At 50.8% G+C, this 15,931-nt stretch overlaps 1 protein-coding gene across 26 annotated transcripts in view; it reads right to left on the reverse strand.

Moving 5' to 3' along the window:
• IQCE (IQ motif containing E) overlaps positions 1-15,931 on the reverse strand; it is a 46,645-nt gene that overhangs the window by 16,674 nt on the left and 14,040 nt on the right. For 13 of the 26 annotated variants that reach the window (XR_011494045.1, XR_011494043.1, XR_011494044.1 and 10 more), the window contains 10 exons: positions 13,388-13,501; positions 13,201-13,251; positions 10,371-10,441; positions 9,184-9,256; positions 8,880-8,929; positions 6,889-7,097; positions 5,325-5,380; positions 3,739-3,938; positions 1,958-2,062; positions 497-587 (listed from right to left, as the gene is read on the reverse strand). Coding sequence is in view for 19 of the 26 variants with exons in the window: in XM_044747562.2 (XP_044603497.2) it covers positions 497-587; positions 1,958-2,062; positions 3,739-3,938; positions 5,325-5,380; positions 6,889-7,097; positions 8,880-8,929; positions 9,184-9,256; positions 10,371-10,441; positions 13,201-13,251; positions 13,388-13,501 (1,020 nt within the window). In the remaining 7 variants the exon portion in view is untranslated. The remainder of the gene's footprint in view (positions 1-496; positions 588-1,957; positions 2,063-3,738; positions 3,939-5,324; positions 5,381-6,888; positions 7,098-8,879; positions 8,930-9,183; positions 9,257-10,370; positions 10,442-13,200; positions 13,252-13,387; positions 13,502-15,931) is intronic. The other 13 variants (XR_011494047.1, XM_070484115.1, XM_070484125.1 and 10 more) reach the window with 5 other exon arrangements.

A 15,931-nucleotide genomic window follows, 5' to 3' on the forward strand; every position in this document is an offset into this window, starting at 1 on the left:
CCACGCCGAAACCCGTGCCACGCCCAGGCAGGAGCAGAGGGCACGAGATGCGCCCGGCCACGGCAAGTACCACCCGCCAGGCCTGTGTCAGTGTCGCATTCCCCCAGCACACAGGGCGGGCACAGGAGGTCCTCACTGAGTGCTCGTGCCGTCCCTTCCCCCCAAGGCCCTCTCGAACTCCTCCTCACCTGCTAACGGACAGCCCCCCTGGGGTAAACTTTTTGTATATTTGAAGTTTTGGGAAGATCTTCACTCACCAGTTTAAATATCCAAGATGTGAATACTAGTTCCAAAGTCAGTTAACTGACAATCGATGCGCCCAGAACTCTGGGATTCAAAACACACAATTCACAGAAACCGAGTGTGATGATCAAAGGAAACCGGACCGTGAGTGCCGGGGTCTGGAAAAACCCTGGGTATGTAAACCGTCAGCGCCAGCACGGCTTGGCTGCGCGGCCACCATGCCTGAACGGGAGGCGGAAAACACCCACCATACCTCAGGAGTGACTTCCGGGGTGTCGTCTTTCTCTTCTTTCTTGAGTTCTACCAGCTCTTGAAACTTCTTGGTAAGTGTCTGAATTTCCTCTCTAAAGTGGGAAGGGAAAAGATGACCCCTGACTGGTCATCACACTGTGAGACGTCCACATGCGACAGCAGGGAGGGCAGCCTGCAGAGGTGGCAGGGACACCTTGCCCAGAGCACTGTGGGGTACACCACCCACTGCACCTGGGCACGGCCCCAGGGACCCCGCTGCAGGACAGCGCTGTCTCCGCTCGCCTCGTTGGCCTGGAGCTCCCCAAGGGCAGGGACTCGGGGTTCCTAGGGCCAAGCGCCACTCCGGCCCCTGGTAAGAACCGAAAATATACTGAGTGCCTGAATGACGAGCAGTGAGGTCTCATTTGGGGTTTTCAACAAGCAATGTGAATGGAAGGAAACACAACTTATGTCCTTGCTACAGATTTTAAAGGCAAAGTAGAAAGAAGTCTTCACTGTGTACCTGCCTTTCTGACTTACCTTAATTCTAGCCTTCTGACAAAACCTAGTCACACTTTTCCTGAAAATAACATTCATTTCAGTAATCTGTATCTTACTAATTATTCTGAGTGCTAAATATTTCTGCTCAGATTTCTAATCTACTATTTTGGGTATTTTTTTAATGGAGATGAAATTCATATAACATAAAATTCACTATTCTAAAGTCAACAAGTAGTTTTTGGTATATCCACAATGTCGTGCAACCATCAATACTACCTAATTCCAGAATATTTCTATCACCCCAAAAAGAAGCCCCATACCTGTCAGTCACTCCCCATTTCCCCTCCCCTACCCCGTGGCAGCCACTAGTCTTTCTCTCTCTATGGGTTTGTCTGCGCTGGACATTTCAGTACCACACGATAGGAGGCCTTTGCCTTTGGTTTCCTTCACTGAGCCTAAGGTTTCCGAGGTCCATCTGTGTTGTAGGGTCAGACCCTCATTCCTTTGTATGGATACACTTCAGTGTTTTATCTATTCCTCAGCTGATGGACGTTTGGGTGGTTTCCACTTTTTGGCTATTGTGAAGGGATGACGTTAAGGAGTGCAGGAGGCAACCATCCCGAGGAGGGAACTGACAGCTGGGCTGAGTCTGGAGCAGAGGTGTGGAACCAGGGTGCAGGCTGAGATCGCCCACAGTGGACACGGCTGGGGTGGAGGATGCACACGGAGGAGTTGGCCGTAACGCTAGAGAGACAAACACTGGCCTCATTATGAAGAACCTTTCCCCAGAGTTTGGATTTTGACTCAGAAGGAAACAAAAAGGCACTGAAAGATTTCAGCAAGAGGAGTGCCTTAGTCAGGCTGGAGTGCTGTAAAGACCACTCCAGAGGCTGCTGAGAACGGAGGGGAGGGTAGCAGGGGCGGCAGGAAGAGCGTGGGACTGCGTGTGTCCCCTAAAAACTCTGACTCTCGGTTCACTCACCTCAAAGCCTCCTCTCTTTCTCTTCTCTCCTTCTCACCTTCCTTCATGTTTTCCAGCTCCTTCTGTAAGTCAGCCTTTGTCTGAAGCAGCTGCTTCACTTCCAACCTGAACATACAGAACCAGAGACATTTCAAGTTCATTAAACAAAAGATCACAGTTACGCCAAGCGTCACACAGCAGGAAGAGCTTTCAGAGAAATAACGCAGTCCAACATCCTCGCTTATGATGGTGGACAGACGACAGGGGCAGAGGATAAGGAAAGGCACTTCTTGTAACTACACAGAACCAAGCACAGACCCGCGAGTCCCGACGCCCAGGCGGGCCTTCCTTCAGGTGTTTACTGAGCCCCTGCTGGGGGCCAGCGACTGTCCGGGGCCGGGAAATCGGAGGTGTGCCTGAGCTGAGGCCTGGACGGATGGCAGCACGGGGTAGGGGTGGGGATGACCCGGGTGACACGTGGCCAAGGACGTAGCTTTAAAACGAGACCTCTGCCTGCATCTCAGTCCCACTGCTTACTGTGTGGTGACCTAACGTTTCAAGGTCCCGTTAATCTCCATGTGAAGGAGATAAAACCCTGCGTTTAGCAGGGTCCCTGTCACCTAGTCAGGGCTCAATAAATGGAAACTATCACCATGCCATGTGATAGCTTGAGAGATAATCACAGAACTTACTTACTTTTCAAAATGACTAGCCTAATTTTTAAAATTCTTCATGAAATACTAGTTTTTACAAGAATCTATCAATTCACGTAGATGCTGTAGTAGACTTTGACTGGCGGTGAAAGAACGGTGGAGTGTGAGGGGATTTGCCTATAAACAGAAGGCAGCAGAACTGAGGCCAGGAGTCAGCTGGTGAGGCCTTCTCAGACCCACACCGCCCTGAGCTACCAGGGGGTCTCAGCTGCAGACTCAGACTCAGATCTGGGCCCGCCTGAGGCTCTGCATCTCCAACCAGCTCCCAGGTGGGTGGGGCCTGAGGCTCTGCATCTCCAACCAGCTCCCAGGTGGGCGGGGCCCGAGGCTCTGCCTCTCTAACCAGCTCCCAGGTGGGCGGGGCCTGAGGCTCTGCATCTCCAACCAGCTCCCAGGTGGGCGGGGCCTGAGGCTCTGCATCTCCAACCAGCTCCCAGGTGATGCTGAGGCTGCTGGCTTCCCAGGCCACACTCTGAGTAGCAAGTCTGAGAGAGAAACACCACCTCAGGAATGCATGGGTTTAGCTTACTCATGACAGGACTGCGACTAGAGAAGCCACAAATAAACAGTGAGGGAAGGAGACAGGTGCATTCGAAGTGGGCTACAGATCAAGACACTGGAGAACAAACAGTGGATAAGCAAATTCTTGCGGCTTAGCTTTTCATTCTTAGAGTCACACTGAATACTTCACAGCATTTATGTCTTATTTGATATACAGATGTAATGTCATAAGCATATTACTGAATCTTTAAACCACTCTGCATAAGATCTAATTGATGGCCTATGTTACACAAATCAATGAGAGTCCATTCTTCTCTAAAAAAGAATTTGGAAATACCTCTGGAATTCAACATAAAGAGATTTAAATGGCAGCCCCCATACTCTTTTAATTACATAATATGGCCAATTAATGTCTCCTTTTTACCACTAAAGCTGCCTTTATTTCAGAACCAAAATATAAGAAGTCTTAGAATCATATAAAAATACTTGCAATCACTACTCTGAGCTGAGCGTCTTTCTCCAGTTCACACTAGCGACAGTACACGTCAACAGAAAGCAGCCCCTCAGGAGACGCCTCAGCCCACGTACTCTTTCTCCTGCAGCTGGCTTTGCAGGGCATTCCGCTCGCCCTTCAGACTTTTCACGGCCCCCCGGAGACGCTCGCCCTCCTCCTGGCGGTCGGATCGCGGCTGCCTGTGCACGGTGGAGCTGGACGAAGAGTCAGCCGGGAAGCCTGCCTGGACCACTTCCGAAGCGGGAGACTTTGGGCTTTCCATCAAACTTATTTTCTGGGGGCAACATAGGCATCTGTTAGATGTTATTTCTTACTTCACCTTCTGTTTATGGAACCCAGAAAAGAGACGCTGACCAACGGGAAACTCATCTCAGGCAAGGGGATGGGAAAGGCTCTGTGTGACCTGAGAAACCTGGGGACGATTCTCCTGCCTCAGGGTTCTGCGGGCAGTGGAGGAGCGCCCTACCCAGCACACTTCTCTTGCACTTGAGCAGGAGAGCGCAGACCCCAGCTGGGGCAGGACGTGGCAGGGCCACTAACAACCCTGAGAGCAAAGGGCGTGCGGGGAGGAGACGTCATAAACTACTTTACTTCTTGCTCACGGACCCTATTATTTCCCCAGAATTTCTGGAATTTTCACCCTATGCTTTCGGTCTTATATGATAAGCCAGCTGGCTGGCTAGGAGACACCGAGCACCCTCAGATTCCCACGGGGACTGGAAAAGCACTGCCCCACAGGGCGTCTGGACCACCTCTGGGGGTCTTTCTCTCCTAACGGGCTTTTTGCTTAAAATATCCACAATTTAGATAAACTTTCTGCTTTGTACCTATGTGAAATTAATTTTTAAAAAATGTCTCCACTGGTTATTTTCAATTACGCTGAATTTGTCAGACAGCGTTAATTAATAATATCCCACATTTTAAAACCTGTAGATGTTGCTCTATATTTGAGTATTTTTGGTATTAACTTTAAGATGGGCTACATGGGAATTGATGAATATGACTTAACAAGAGTTAAAAAAATTAAGAGAAATAAATAATTTGGTTTACTGGTTAAAAAAAAAAAAAGTCCCCTCCAGGTTCACTCTGCTCAGCCGAACGACGACGTGACAGCCCCAACTTTTCACCATCTACTCAGCAGGAGTCGACACCTCCACCCACCTTCAGCAGAAGCAGACTGACTACCTGTTTCAAATTCACACGGGGCAGGTGAGGAAATGGGAATGCCCCAACTTTGCGGTTGGCGAAGTGTGGACAAGCAGAGTTTTGGAGAGAAGAGTCTGGTAAGTGACTGGCTGTAAACAGCCCACGGGTGTGTGTCCGGCTGGATTTCTGAAAGGCTCTATGGTCCCTCTACATTGGCATCCACCCACAGCTACACGCGGAAGTCCGACGCTGCGTCGTGCGACGGCTTTGCCGTCAGTGACACGAGGGATGGCAGGCCGTGACTCTCAGCTCGTCTGCACGGCGAGGTGCCTCCCTTGCCAGCTGTGCTGTGCGCCGTCTGGCAGCCGGGCACGCTCCCACATTCAGTGCGACCTCCCTCAGTCCTACGAGCAAAGCCCCTTGTTTCTGTCCCCACTTTCTAAGTCTCCAGCTACTCCTGAAGCGTGGGCAGGTCCCGAATGAGGGAGGTGACGCTGAGAGGCGTGTGACTCACTTTTTCCAGCTCCGAGATCCGTCGAAGCAGCCGGGGCTTACTCCACTCCATGTAACCTAGTGGAAGCAACGGGATTTTAAGACACGCTGTACAACCACCTCCACAGAGCCCCCAGCCTGGACCACCAGCCTGAGAGCCTCCCCTTCGCAGGCTGGCACAGCCCGTGGAGCCACAGCAAAGCCGGAAGACCACGCCTGGCAGGCTCCTGCGATCTGGGTGCCTCTCGCAGTGAAGGGGCCTCAGTTCCCTGCCTCTGCGGAGCCGTCAACACGAGTGGTCTCTGGAGGCCTCAGTGTGACATGCTGTCCAGATTCTACCCCGGGTGGGCTTGGCCCCACCAGCCCATTAAGATGGTTCTTCTCAAGGTCGCCCATGACCTGACCCTGCCGACTCTAAAGCTTACTCCGAGTCTTCATCCTCCTGAACGGCAGCACACCCGCCCTGCTCCTTCCGTCCCATGCTCCCCTCGCCGGGCTATCAGGCCCCACACGCCCCTGGCTCTACTGGCCGCCTCGCTGGCCACTCCTGTCACCTCCTAGCCCCTTGGTCCCCTCTTTGGCTCTTCTCTGCTCACTCCCGAGGTGATGTGAATCTCACCTGGGTCACGTGTTCACTGCTGCCCACGAGGGGCCTCTGCCCTGACTCATTGATACGTCCAGCCTCCCCCTGACATCTGTGACCCACCACAGACTTGCCCTGGCCCCTCTCCCCACACTGGTCCCTGCAGCTGCTCAGATAAAGACCTTGGAGCCTGTCTCCTCCCTTTTCTCACAGGCGACACCTGATCTCCAAGACGCACCTGGAACCTCTCACCACTGTGGGACCACTTGGTCCCGGCCACCAGCAGCTCCTCGAGGCCACCACAAAAGCTTTCGTCTTCCAGGCCCCTTTGCTACACAGTCCACTGGGCACAGAAGCAAGGTCTCCAAGAACAAGGCAGACGCTTCTCACCTTTGCTCAAACCCCTGGTTCTGGAGTGGCCTTCAAGGCCCTACACTCCATCTGGCCCACCGCTTCTCTGTCTTCATTGCTGCCACTCTCCACTGCTTCCCCACGCTGGGCACAGGGGCCACCTTGCTGGTCCTCAAACATGCCGGGCACACATGGGGCCTGGAGTGCCCTTCCCCCGGCCATCAGCACGGCTGTCCCTCAGCTCTCTCAGACTGTGCGCGGCTGTCACTGTCTCGGTGGGGCCTTCCCTGAAGACCCACTCACAGGTGCATGCCACTGCCCTGAGCTGCTGCCTCCTGCCCTCCTTTAACTGGCTCCATAGCACTCATTCCCACCTGACCCACACTGTACCCGCTGGCTTCTCCTCGCCCTCCCTGCGATGGTGTCACCTCCACGAGGGAGGCTGCACGCTCTCCTCCACTGCTCTGTCTCCAGCACCCAGAGCAGAGTGGCATGCAGCAGGTGCTCACTACGCTTCCAGCAGCGTTGCCCAGCGGGCTGTACCCGCGGCTGTGGCCAACGCAACAGGGCCCTGGGGGTTGGGAGGAAGGAAGGGCCACGATCCCCCATGGCCGCTACCCCACGTCTTCCCTCCAAGAACAAGAGACGCCACCTCTCTCCTCGTGTCTCCCTCCTTGGGTGGCTCTCGGGCAGATACCCTTTGTCTTGGAGACGGTGGGGGAGCTGCTCAGCACGCGGTCCAGGTCCTCCTTCAGGCTCTGGTTCTCCTCCGTGAGCTCCTGGACGCTCCGGGACAAGCTCAGGAGGGCGCTGCTCATCTTCTTCTGCCTTTTCAGGCCGATTTTCTTCTCCACTGGAGGCCTAGGGACAACAAAACCAAGCAGCTAAGGTTTGGGGCTCTTAACTGGCTTCACAAACGTCTTCAGTGAGGAGTGGGCACATGAGGGCCTGGGGCGCCTGTCCATGGCTCAGAGTGGTTTCTGTAGGTGAATATTTGCAGTTGAATAGGGAACACGAACTTTGAACCCCAAATAAGCAAAGTGTTATCCCCCAAAACAGAACTCCATTCTTCTCGTTAGTAAACCTGCATAACAAAATATTGTATTCACTTACCAGTAATATATTTTAAATTCTATCACTAAGAAATCTAAGGAAATTTATTTTCTCTCTTGTTACATAAGTACCTATCTAATAGTTTTGATTTTGTCTCTCATCCCACACAGTCTAAGATAGTTGATCCTCATTATTCACTGATTCCATATTTGCAAATTCACCTACTTGCTAAAGTGAACCTGTAACCTCCTAATCAACACATGTGGCACTCTCCTGGTCACTCGTGAATGTGGGCAGAGTGGCAAAGAACTGGAGTCGCCTGCTGGGCACATTCCCGGCTGAGGCTGAAAATGCACCGCTCCGGCTTCTAATTCCAGCTACTGCACTGTCAACAAGTGTCGTTTTCACCATCTATTTAGTGCATGCTTTTCACGTTTTTGTGATTTTGGTGATTTCGCTGTTTAAAGTGGCCCCCAAACATATGTACAGTGACAGAGAAAAACTAGACTATTGGTGGTGAGCACGATGCAGTCTATACGGAAGCTGACATATGAGAATGTACACCTGAAATTATACAGGGTTATAAGCCAATATGACCTCAATAAAATAAGTAAAAAAATAAGTAAATAAAACGGCGCTCCCGCATGGTGCTGGAGCGCGGGCTGGAGCTCCTGAGTGTGAGAAGGCTGGGATGGGCCTCATGGAGAAAACACGCGTGTCAGACGAGCCTCTCTCAGGCCTGAGTCACAGCGCTGTGGGTGCGAGTCCAATGTCAATGAGTTAACAACATAAACCTCACAAGGTGTGTTTAACAGAAACACACGTACAAAGGTTATGTATTGACCGCTGACAAGAATGTGGTGGCCAGAGGCTCATGGGAACCTGACCCCGGACCCCCAGGCGCAGCGCTTCAGTATTTGCCAATTCAGGACTCGCAGAGACTTTAAGGACACCACTGCTGCGAATAACGAAAATGGACCATAATTACTACCGGCCCTTTACAGGAAAAATTTGCCAACGCACTTGAAACTACCGAGGGAAGAGGAAAAAAGGGCAGACCAGGCCTGGCAGAGTGTAAACACTCGACAAACGTCAGGAATCTACTGCAGACCAGCTATGCGCCCAAATCCATGGAAAGGGGTCGCTCCTTCCATGGTGTGTTGAAAGCCTGAGATGGTTCAGGAAGGGGATCAGGGAAATCTATGCCATAAGGAAACCATGATGTCTCTCCTCATAAACTGATTTGGCAAAATGAGCTTGTACTTGGTATTAAACGTCTTCCGAGAAGGAAGATCTGCTTTGAAAAACAGTGTTTTCTAATCCTAAGCTGGAGGCTGTTAAGCAGTGTGAACGCTTAAAGCACAAGCACTGAACGTGCCGGGGGCAGTCAGCACACGGCCGTGAGGAGGGCACATCTGTGACACCCCAGCCAGACACGTGGCCACTCCCCCATCAAGGACACAGGCGCGGGCCGGTGCTGCTCGAGCTGAGGGCACCGGACACGGCCTCCAGGGAGTGACTGTGCTGCCTCTAGAGCAGCTGAACACGAGGACAACACAGGGGACAGGGCTCCCAAAGGAGAAACCGTACTTTTTTCCCGTAGGTTCAGAAGTTGCCAACAGAGTCTGGAGACGGTGAATCTGCAGGTAACAAATGGAAACGCATTAAAATACAAAGTGAGCAGGCAGACCCTCCTCTGACAAAACTGTAACCAGACTCCCGATTTCTGCCCAGTGGAGGGAAGCAAGCACTCAGTGGCTGTGATGCACGTGCAGGGGAAGACGAAACAGGAGGGCAGGGTGCCCACAGCACAGCCGGGCCGTGGCCCAGGTCAGCAGCTGCCCCTAGCCACACCCTCCAACCCCGAGGCCCCCACTGGGCAGACAGCACACACCTCCTCGTAATACGTCTCCATGGCAATCCTCATCTCTTCCAAGTTAGTGGTCTTTATATCAGTCTGCAGTTTGCTAAAAACCCAAGTTCAGAGTTAACATGGCAGTGCCAGCGTTCCCGAGGGCAGAACAAGGGTAAGACTGTTTCTAGACCATCAGAGGAAGGGCTTTGCAGGAGAACCGCGCTGGGCAGGGAAGCCTGAGTCGGCCCTCGGCTGGCTGGGGGCCTTGCACAGGACTCGTTCCGGGCCTGACAAGGGAATTCCTCACACCACAGGGCGTCCTCCATGTTGGACCAGCTACTTTCCAGGGTGAGGTAACAGGCTCCTTACAGACATGCTTTACTAAATAAGAGGCTGCCCTTAAAAAACTGGGGCAATCGTGAAGAAAGACCTCAGGGGCGGAGAGGACAGGCCATCTTCGGGGGTAGGTGGGAAGGACGGTTTTACAAAGGAAAGAGTCATTTTCTCCCCTTGTCCTGTTCTCACGGTTAACAGACTTTAGGTACACAAGCTCTAGCAGAGAAATGAAAGTAAAGGACAGAGTTCGGGATTCTGAAAGAAGAAATCAGCAAATAAAAACTGTTTAAATCGACAATTTCAGCAAGAAGCAAAGGAGGGGGGAACTTTGTATAAAGAGGAGATGTGGGGCAACAGAAAGCAGAACCTCAGATTTCCTTAAATAAACTCAATCACAGCTAGGAAAGACCCTCCCTCTGCACTAAAGCGACAGGAAAGAGATCTGTGCGGCCGCATCAAAGCCAGCCCAGGAGCGTGCAGGACGGAGAAGAGCTGGGGACAGGTCTGGGCACCAGGGCAGCATCGAGACCCACACACGTCCTACCAGAGAAAAAAGGAATCCACAGAGGACTAAGGGCAGAAAGCATTTCTTAAACGTCACCGGAACAGGAAAGGCCAAAGGAAAATTCCGTTCCTTAGTGACATCGGGAAGAGGCGGCTAATATTTACTTTCGTTTTTTTGGTAGGAAGATGAAGCTGGGACTAGGGACGTGGAACAGAGGACGGCGGTGGGAACTAACGCCGTGGTCTGAGAAAACAGAGCAGATACTGATACTGAAATCACAGGCAGGACGAGGGGCGCGCTTGTCAGCCCGGCCAACTGAGGTGGGCGAGGCCTAGGCGCCCCCTGGAGCCCACGGCCCACAGCCAGCCCCCCAACGTCTCCATACTTGATAGCGTTGTCCTTCTCCTTGCACTGCTGCTCCAGCTTGAGAATCCTCTGCTTTAGCCCATTAACGACCTGCCAAGAGAACACCACCACTTCAGGTTGACCATTTCCACGTCTGCGGCCTTCCTCGCCCTCCGGAGACTCAGACTGTCCTGTCCCCAGGCTGGGTGAGGTGCCCCCTACCAGCTGATCTGGCAGCCCCCGCATGTCATCCCATCGGAGCGCTCTTGTCCTTAACACCCCCCCCCCGCCCCCCCATTTAAGGCTGGCTTCTCTTCTAGGGCACAGGCGCAGCAAAGAGCGAGCCCACCGTCCTGCCTACTCAGCGCACAGCGCGGGGAGGGGAGCTGTGCCAGGGGGCAGCACGCAGCCACGGTCTGCATGCCCGAAAGCTGCCATCTTCCCTCCATCACTTCCATGCTCGGTAGAATGAATGGACAAGACACTTCACCAGTTACTGTCGAGGAAGCCAGATAGGAGAATCACAACCCTCACCTGGCCCACAACTCAGTCCACAGCACTCCCCTGGGAGGCAGCGCACAGCTGGACAGAGGCCTGGCGAGGTCCTGGGGAGGCCCTGCACCTCCCTCACCCGCTCACTCCCTCATCTCTCCCTTCTCTCTGTTAGTGTATCACTGTGGGAGATAATACCCTCTGTTCCTGGAAGAACATCCCTTTCTCTCTTTTTAAATAGCCAAACTACTTTTTCATTGGGTTTTAAGGTAATTTAAAATTATATCAGTAATACACCAATATGTTTCCTGTAAAAAAAACCCTTAAAACACTATAGATGAAAGTATACTCTCTGACCTTACCCCTCTCCACTAATATTGGGGTCCACTCACTGTGCATTCTCTAGACCTTATTCTAGGCATGCATGTGGGCACGCATGCCCCTGAAGGGGCAGCATTGTTTGCATAAATGGTACCCGACCACACATATCATTCTGCAACTTGTCTCTTCCAATCGACAAGCCGCCTCGGTGGCCACGCCTGCTAGTTCCGGTATGGTATGCCTACGCTCTTCCTCCAAAGGACGAACAGACCCGCTGCAGTGGCTCGCTCTTCCACGACAGACGTTTAAGTCGTGACCCGTCTTTGCTATCACAACCACTCCCTCATAGAAACCTCGGCCGGTCCTCCTTGTGCACGTGGCCCGATGTTTCCTGAGCACATGTGGTGACAAGCAGACATGTCCAATCCCAGGACACAGCCGCTGTGAAGGGCGGTTTGGCCATGGTATTAGAATGAAAACTGCATGTGCCCTGTCATCTGGAATTTCTACTTTCAATCAACTTTGATAAAAAAAAAACACGCACAGGATCAGAACAACAAAGATACAAAGAGCCCATTATTTACAGAATTCTACCTCCTCACCCAAATTAATCATGTAGATATTTCTGAACATAGCTGTACTGTTTTACACTCTTTTTTTAAAAAGTTTTTTCTAACCATATTTGATGTAGCGGTATTCCAATTTGAATGGCTTCTCAATTCCCCCCAAATTGAGCAGCTATAAATATCCTGTGCCAGAGGCTTTTTGTCCGGGATTTTTTCCTTGAGACATAGTCCTAAAACGAGCAGTGTCAGACGAATGCTGGGCACGGTCAGAACAACTTACGAGGCAACGACTGAGTTCTGAGGATGCCGTGTTTCCTCAGCCCTGCCCATCATCGTGTGTGTCTATTTTGCACAGGAGTTCAGGATGGGGCTGTCCCTCAAGTATTCACTGCTAGAGGAACGACGGGGATGGAGACAGACACCATCCCGGCCTTCAGAGCTACCGTCATTTATACGAACCCAACCTGGGCGAACCTCTTAGCCTCAGTTTCCCGATTTTAAAAATGAGCGTTGAAGTCCCTATTACGAGAAATCAAATGAGACTATGTACATGTGCAAACTTTACAACTCCACAACATTTAAGAGTTGCTATTATCTGAAAACTTTTCTTGTGGAAACACACTGGTTCCTTCTCAAGCAGTTAAGTACGCACTTTGCGCTGTCCTGAGCACAGAACCAGGCTTTGATCGTTTATTCAGAGAGAATGCTTTCTTCTTGATGGATTGGTATGGAGTCGCCATACATTCTGGAGAGAAAATCCTCTTGTATTGATCAAAATGTCCTCCGCCTCCCCACTACATGATCCGATATCCATCGCAGGCTTAGGGGATTTTATCATAAATTTTAATTTTATGCTATCAAATCCATTAATCGTATCATTAATGTTATTTTATTCTTTGTGTTCAATAATCTCAAAATCGTATCCTTTCCAGTTTTCTTTCAGCATTTCATATTTTTTTAAAAAAATGTACTTCCTTGACTCATATGAGGTTTATTGTGGTACCTTTTTCTCCAACTGCTATAGTTTATTGCCACAGCATTAATCATATAATGGCTCCATTTTCCATCATTTTGTTCCATTCGATGTGTTACGAGTTATTAAATAATATAGGAGAGGTATCCGTAGGTGTTTTAAGGTCTTTATTCTGTTCCTGCTTCGTTTCTCTGTTGTACGTCAGCGCCTCTTGCTAAGGATGGTGTTTTCAGGCACGAAGGGGAAGTCCCCCAATGACTACTTTTTCTACAACGCATTTTTGCCCTTGGGGCAATCAGGGCAGGCCTGCTCAGCCTCTCCCACTCCCCTGCCAGCCCTGAGGCGTCTTCTGCAGGCCCCGCGGCTCCGTGGAGAGCGGGTGGGCAGTTTGGAGCTGTCTCCACAGCTGCTCCTCCTCTTGTAAGAGTGCGGTGGAGAAGAGGCATCTCTCCCGCGGGGTGCGTCTAAAGCCAGGTTTCAGTGGGAAGCTTGCCTGTCTCGCTGGAGATTATACTCACCCAGCCGGTATCAGGCCTTTTCTCTGCCAGAGTCCGAACAAAATCCGTGCCCTGTGGTGAGTGGATGGAGACATGAAGACAATAGGCAGTTCAGCCCCCCGCCGCCCCCGTTAGTCCGAGGAGGGGAGCCTGTGGCTCCCACGCCTCCTGCGGGGGCACCACCACCACCGCCCAGCCAGCAACTTACTCGGGACGGATCCAAAAGCTGCTCTATCTGCCGGTCCTTTCGGCTGTTCTCCTCTTCCAGGCGCCGAAGCTTCGTCCTCATCAGGTCCACGTCACTCTTCTGCATGTGTAACGACTGAAGGAAAAAAGGACCACACACACACACACACCCATGCACACACAAAGTGTACACACAAACATCCAGATGAAACGGAGTTGGAGAAGAATTTCAAGAGCTGCCTGGTCCCCAATCAGGACACTGCGTGTGCGGTGGGATGAGGAGGTCTGGATGTCACAGTAAGGGGCACTGAAAGGCCCTACTGGCATCTAGTGGGTGGGGATTAGGTGGGTCAATGCCCTGTTAGGTGCAGGACCATCTCACCCAACTAAGAACTCTGCCACCCAACATGCCAACGGTACCCCCAGGGAGAAACACTGCTCTATAAATCCACACCGTCAACAGCAACTCCGGAAGGTGCCAATGTCACATATTCTCCATGTCCACAGGAGAAAGCCCATTCCTGTCACACCACAGATCACTAAAACTCATCAAAGGCTAATGTCCATTTAAAATTCTTATTGTCAACTAAGGCCTAGTTGGTCAGGGCAGTGGTTCCCCAATATTCATCTGCGGACCAGTTTTTCAGCAATCTGTGGTGAATTGAGAAGAAAAAGACTATGTAGTCAGTTTTCGCAAAACTAAGTTTATTCACTTTCTACAACTATGCTGTACTTTGAAATTATATCCTTCCTACTATTTGGACTTATCTAGTCCTTTCATCAAACGGTGATGGTAGGGCATTTTTAATTATCGTTTGCAATGTCCTCACCTGAAAAAGCTTCTCCCCAGCCTGTGAGCCCCACAGCCTGAAAAGCACGAGGTTAAAACAGTGCTCACAGCCCCGGCTGGGTAACGCCCACAGGGGTCTGCTGTGCCATAGCTAACTGGCTTCCAGCATCTGCCTGCATCCTAACCAGCCAGGTATCTTGGAAACATCCTTCTCCTTTCAAGGACTCATGCTCAGAAGGGAGACAGTGTCTGAGCAAAACCAGCTCCCACCACTGGAAAGACAATTCAAAGTGCGTGTCCCACCAAGGGAGGCCTGCATGTCAGCCACATATCCACACTTGGCAAGAACGCCAGCGTCCCTACCGGGCAGGAGAGATTCCTGGCACTTGATGAGCATGCAATGAATAAGTTAGTTGGTGCACAGTCATTGGGAAAGACAAGAAGTCTAACCATGGGAATTTGCTTTGGGAAATATGGAGCACATTCACTTTTCCCTATTCACGCTGCTCAGCACAGCTCAAAACCTTGGACACTGTGCGTAGAACAAACATAAGAAGACTCAGAAAGGTAGAGAGAAGAAGGCAGGCTAGCAAGGGACCTCAGGACTCAAGGAACAATGTGCAGAGAGTTCCTCCAGGTCTCTTTCGCCTCCTATATCCTGGACTGGGTGCTGGAGAAGCCAACGGCCTGGACAAGCCAATGCGCACAGACAAGGAAAGCCTCCTCTCTCCAGCAGGAAAGGGGCAGCCTAAGAAGGTAGAAAACTTACAGACAGTAACTGCTGCATCCCAGGCAAACACCACGGAAAACACCGGGGCCCCACCCCTGCAGCAAAGGCTGAGTGGGCAGCCTGGACCTCGACCGGCCAGGCTGCAGCAGGCACTGTGCCTCCACCTCACTGAGGAGGAGGCGGGTTGTCAGAGGAGCCGACTGGAGGGCCAGGACTTTCCCTGCCTAGCGGTAATGCGGCCACACACGCACAAAATAAAATGGGAGACATAGCAAGAATTATATTAAATGTAAATGATCTAAACAAACCTGTTAGAAGACAGAGATTGGCAAAGCAGATTAAAAATCATGATCCAACCATATGCTGTCTAGAAGAGGCTTATTTTAAACATAATAAGACAGGTTAAGTCAAAAATAAACGGAGGGAAAAAGAGATGTCATCAAAACATTAATCAAAAGAAAGCAGGAGTGGGTATAGTAATGTCAGATAAAGCAGACTTAGAGAATAGGAGATTACCAGGACAGAGAAGGACATTATATATTGACTATAAAGGTCAATCCACCAAGAAGACAGCAATCCTAAATGTGTGTTCACCAAATAACAGAGCTGTAAAATATGTGAAAATATGTGGAAAAATTGATGGAACTGAAAGGGGAAATAGAAAAATCCATTATAGTTGGAGACTTCAACATCCCTTTTCTTGATAACTGATGAAACAGCTAGACAGAAAATCAGCAAGCATACAGAAGAACTCAACACCACCATCAACCAACAGGGCCTAACTGCCATTACAGAACACGCCACCCAACAACGGAACAGCCCTTCTCTTCAAATGCCCACGGAATGCATACAAAGACGGACCACACCCAGGGCCATACAGCAGACCTCAACAGATTTAAAAGAGATGAGATTATATAGAGTGTGTTCTGTGGCCACAATGGACTCAAACTAGAAGTCAGCAACAAAAATAACCAGAAAACTTTAAATTCTGAGACACTAAACAATACAATTCCAAATAATTATGAGTCAAAGAGTCTTAAAGTGAA

Source organism: Equus asinus, chromosome 14 (assembly GCF_041296235.1).
Source record: "Equus asinus isolate D_3611 breed Donkey chromosome 14, EquAss-T2T_v2, whole genome shotgun sequence".
In the NCBI taxonomy this organism is placed as follows: Eukaryota; Metazoa; Chordata; class Mammalia; order Perissodactyla; family Equidae; genus Equus; species Equus asinus.